Genomic DNA, 4,958 nt, shown 5'->3' on the forward strand with positions numbered 1-4,958 from the left:
AAAACTGGCCACAGAAAGCTCACTACCACGGCCAGGCTTGCCTCGAGCTGACCGCGACTCACGAGAACCAGGAACGAGTAACGTGTTCCCCTCTAACTCAGGGGGAAAGCCACACGTGAGGGGGAAAAGAGGAAGCACACACACAGAACAAAGAAGGCTCAAATGTATGGAACACGTACATATAGACAGATGTGAAGGATGTAGAGCCAAAGGCTAAGATGCATTAAATCTGTGTGGTAGGAATACATGGTATTCTTTAAATCATTCACCTTTCCTCTGTATTTGAAACACGTCAGCAAAACTTTTGAAGGAGAGCAAGTATGTAGTCTAGAGGTTACGACGCCCAGCAATGATGGCTCCAACACTGGGTCCCTGTCACCCAACAGGAGGCCCTGGCTCCTGGCTCTGGCCTGGCCCAGCCCTGGCTGTTGTGGGCATTTGGGGAGTGAACCAGCAGATGGAAGATCTCTCTGCATCTGTCTCTTTGCCTTCTAAATAAAATCAAAGTACACTTTAAAAAGACACCCAGCTCTGCCTCCTGACTCCAGGTTCCGGCGAACGCAAACCCTGGGAAACCGCGACGCATGGGCTCTGCCACCGACGTGGGAGCCTGGATGGAGCTCCCGGGTCCTGACTTTGGTCAGCCTAGTCTGCACTACTGTGAGCACCCAGAGTGAGCCAGTGGATGGGGGTTCTCTCCCTCTATGTTTGTCTCTCTCTGCCTCTCAAACAAAAGAAAGTTATAAAAGAATAAACTCAAAGAAGCAGAAATGAAATTTATTTTTGTACATTTTAAAAATTGCCATTTTGAAGACTTTTAAGAAAATATTTTTCTAATACTCAAATAAGCATCTCTTTGGTATAGATATCACATCGTATGTGTGATCTTTAACTAAAAACACTAATCAAGAACTGTGACCTTATGTGCTAAACAGAACTATCTCTGTCCATCCTGGCGTCCCCGATCAGTGGCCCACTGTGAGGCCCTGGAATATAGTTCTGTACAAATTCCTCATTTACAAAATTACGATGTCCTGTCAGAGATGTCTGCGAGTTCTACTAAAGAAGAAAAGTAGCTGACTGATTAAACATGTCACAAAACAACAAAAAGCAATACAAGATACAGGGTAAACAGAACATCGTCACTAAGGTCAAATATGGAAACAATGACAGCATTCACATTTGACGCACTGGCAACAAAGTAACCGTCCAGAAATACTACAGAAATCATTCACAGCCCTTCAAAAAGTAACAGCACAACGCCATTCACTGGATAAGGCACTTTCAAGACCGTGGTAAAACAGAAAAGCATCACGTACAAGAAATATTAACTATGAAAGCAGTTCACCGCAGAAATAAATGAGGAAAATGCGCACCCTTTCTAAGTGGGCTTTGGTTTCCTAAAGGCTTTTATAAAGCATCACAGAAGAGCAAAATTATTTCATATATTCTTAAAAGCTATCATCAAAATACAAATCTCCACAAAAAGAGCATGTTTCCCTTTAAGTCAATGACACTGTGGTTCAGCCTGTTTTTAGAGAAACAGTTACAGTCCTCGTGCTCAAAACTGCAAGGGGGGCCGGCGCCAGGCTCACTAGGCTAATCCTCCGCCTTGCGGTGCCGGCACACCGGGTTCTAGTCCCGGTCGGGGCGCCGGATTCTGTCCCGGTTGCCCCTCTTCCAGGCCAGCCCTCTGCTGTGGCCAGGGAGTGCAGTGGAGGATGGCCCAAGTCCTTGGGCCCTGCACCTGCAAGGGAGACCAGGAAAAGCACCTGGCTCCTGCCATCAGATCAGCGCGGTGCGCCGGCCACGGCGGCCAGTGGAGGGTGAACCAACAGCAAAAGGAAGACCTTTCTCTCTCTCTCACTGTCCACTCTGCCTGTCCAAAAAAAAAAAAAAAACACACAAAAAAAACCTGCAAGGGGGCGGGTGTTTGGTCTAGTGGGTAAGACATCATCAGGGTGCCTGCACCCTGCACGGGAGTGCCTGCTTTCACTGCTGGCTCTCGCTCCTGACTCCAGCTCCCTGCTAACATGGGTTCTCAGCATCAGCAATGATGGCTCAAGTAACTGGGTCCTTGCCGCCCACGTGGGAGCCCTGCAGTGAGTCCCCAGCTCCCGGCTTTGGCTACTGCAGGCATTCGGGGCGTGAGCCAGGAGATGGGGGCGCCCTCCCTGTCTCTCTCCATCTCAGACACAGATTCTAATCAGGAAGAAGAAAACAGGCTCGAATGACATTTGCCAGCTCATAGTCAACACTGACGCTGGGCGACACTGCTTTAGGTGCTGAGGATACAGAAGTAAAACACAGCCGCTAGCTCTAGAGAACTTAGCTACTGAAGCTCCTTCTGCCACCGGCGACGTCAGTCTTCAAAGAACCACAGCCTTCTCCTAAGAGGGCCAAGGAAAGGTGCGTTCTCCGTCCCTTATTGCCAGTGGTCCCCAAGATGCAGCTCAACTTCTAACACTGCTGCTCTTGGCGTCTTCTCAGAAACCGTGTGACGGTTCACCTGATCCACCCTGGCAGCGCTGTGGCAGCATTAACATTTGCATTTGCATACAGGAACCCATTTGCATACAGGATTCCATGAAATTTAGAGGACACAGGTACTAAAGCGTAAGCAAACACGGGCTGGCATCAAAAATAGTATCAGCATTCTGCTTTCACGAAAGTCACGAAAACCAAGCAGAATTCAATCACGAGAAGCCGTGCTGAGTGTACAGGGCCTGCTAGAAGGAGCTCAAGCCGTACATGTGGGACACACGTATCCACATGTGCAGATACCACACACGAGGAGCCGGGAATGGGTGCCCGGCCGTTAGCCCAGCACCTAAGCAGGCCGAGTCAGCCGTCAGACTTCAGAGACTCGTAGCCTTCTTTCAGGAGGTGCCGCCACGTTTTCAGGAAGCGCGCGTTCTCTGTACACTTGCAGGCCAGCTCTTCCACCTGCGCCGACACTGCCGACGTGGCTTCCAGAAGCTTGCTTAATGAAAACGCTGCCTGAGATGAGAAGAAAAAGCAGTTATTTTTAAAGCTGTCATTTTATACACAGTCGGAAAATGGCTTTCACATGAATCTGGTACCCAGGCTACTACACACTTCCACGGGCTGGCGCTCTGGTGGAGTGAGCTAAGCGGCAGCTGGTGATGCTGGCCTCCATGCAGAGGGCCGGTGAGAGCAGGTGTGTCGCTTCTGACCCAGCTTCCCGCCAGGGCACCGGGAAGGCACTGGGAGCCGCCCAGGTACCTGGGGCCCAGCACGCGCACGAGAGACCCGCACGAGTGCGCGGCTCCTGGCTCCGGCCTGGCCACTGCGGCCATCCGAGCAGGGAACCAGGGGACGGACAATGCCTGCCTCTCCCTCTCTCTCTGGCTCTGCCTTTCAAGTAAATAAATAAATGTTTTCAACATAAAAGTAGTAAGTTTTCAAACGAAAACATCGGCTGTTTGTAGAGAGCCTCAAGAATTACTGACTTGCAGGTCAGCTTTGAGGGCATCTGGCCCCACCGTCTGTGCGCCATGACCAAGGCGGTATTTTTATTTTCCCTGAAAACACCGTGGAGTCCCTGAACTCCGGAAAGCGATGGAGACGCCTCCTCTCCACCTGCCCTAAGTATCTGAAGGACTTCACCCTCGACGCCTGATGGTGCAGCCTCAAAGGCACCGTGCCACCACCCTGCTGTCAATCCTGACCCTGCAGGACAAGAAAAGCAGACGTCAGAGAGGAGCCACCACCGAAACCACACGCGCATTCAGAGAACACCCAGCCCTGACGTTAGCCTCAGTTTCCAAAGGTTTTCTGCACCTAGGATAAAACCCCGCACAGGGGCGCCTGGTCCACACTGGACACACGGTGCGCATCATCCATCCCGAGGACGGGGTGCTAGGGTGGGGCGTGCGTGCTGGCCCGCGGCAAGGCCAGGTTTCCCAGCAGACACCCAGGACAGCAGTCCAGCGCCGAGCAAGCCTCGCGCCGACCGCAGCATCGACAGCCGGCCCTGGGCAGGTGGCCATCGGGAGCCGCAGTGCAGGGCTCCGGCGGGACGGGCGGCGCGGGCCGCAGCGAGGTCCGGGGAGCCCGAGGCCGGGCGGAAGGAGCCCCCGCAGCCCGCCGCCGGCCCCGGGCAGGTGGCCATCGGGAGCCGCAGTGCGGGGCTCCGGCGGGACGGGCGGGACGGGCCGCAGCGAGGTCCGGGGAGCCCGAGGCCGGGCGGAAGGAGCCCCCGCAGCCCGCCGCCGGGCCCGGGCAGGTGGCCATCGGGAGCCGCAGTGCGGGGCGCGCGCGGCCGGGGTCGCGCCCCCGGCTCTCGCTGCGGGCCCCGCGACACTCACGTCTCCGATCTGCAGCTCCACCAGCTCCAGCCGATCCACCGCGCGGCCGCCGCTGGCGCTCGCAGAGGCTGAGGAGGCGTCCGAGGACGACGGAGAAGAGGGCGGAGGCGGGGGCGGCGAGGCAGCCCGCAGCTCCGCGGGCGCAGCCATGGGCAGGGGCCGCGGCAGCCGAACCGACGCCAAGCGCCTTTCAACCGCTCGCGCCCAACACCCAAAGGCGCCGCCTTCTCCTTCCCGAAGGCCCGCCTTGTGGGTCAACCCAGGGCCACAAAGACGGTTCGCTTCTGCGGGACAGCCAATCAAACGTCCGTCAATGCCCTTTGGGCGGCTTAGTGCCGCTGCGCGGAGCTCCCACAGGGCGCGGAGTGCTTGGGAGCAGAAGACTACAACTCCCAGGATGCCGTGCGCCTCGCGCCCCCTCCCACTGCCCCGCAGTGCGCGTGCGTTACGCTCCGGGCTGTGCGGGCCCCGCCCACCACGCCTGGACCAGCCGGAAGCGCAGGCCGAGTTTTCAGCCTGAAAGCGCGGGGCGCTCTGGGACTTGGAGTCCTTGCGCTTTTCCTGGTCTGCTGCTTGACCCGGAAGCCTGTGCTGGCCCGCGCGTCACGCGTGGCGCCGGCGCAGAGC

The 4,958-nt window shown here is 56.2% G+C and overlaps 1 protein-coding gene across 1 annotated transcript; it reads right to left on the minus strand.

Moving 5' to 3' along the window:
- Positions 1 to 756: 756 nt before the first annotated feature.
- On the minus strand, positions 757 to 4,544 carry C8H4orf46 (chromosome 8 C4orf46 homolog). The gene is made up of 2 exons (XM_002720562.6): positions 4,332 to 4,544; positions 757 to 3,000 (listed from the first exon to the last, which is right to left on the minus strand). The coding sequence occupies exons 1-2, from the start codon at positions 4,479 to 4,481 to the stop codon at positions 2,845 to 2,847; spliced, it is 306 nt and encodes a 101-aa protein (XP_002720608.1). The 5' UTR covers positions 4,482 to 4,544; the 3' UTR covers positions 757 to 2,844.
- Between the last annotated feature and the right edge of the window lie 414 nt (positions 4,545 to 4,958).

This window comes from Oryctolagus cuniculus, chromosome 8, assembly GCF_051225735.1.
Source record: "Oryctolagus cuniculus isolate XC-2025 breed Fujian yellow rabbit chromosome 8, ASM5122573v1, whole genome shotgun sequence".
Taxonomy (NCBI): domain Eukaryota; kingdom Metazoa; phylum Chordata; class Mammalia; order Lagomorpha; family Leporidae; genus Oryctolagus; species Oryctolagus cuniculus.

Coding starts and splice junctions, on each gene's coding strand:
- C8H4orf46 (XM_002720562.6), bottom strand. CDS start 4,481: ATGGCTGCGCCCGCGGAGCTGCGGGCTGCCTCGCCGCCCCCGCCTCCG. Junction 3,001..4,331: donor TGGAGCTGCAGATCGGAGAC/GTGAGTGTCGCG, acceptor TTCTCATCTCAG/GCAGCGTTTTCATTAAGCAA.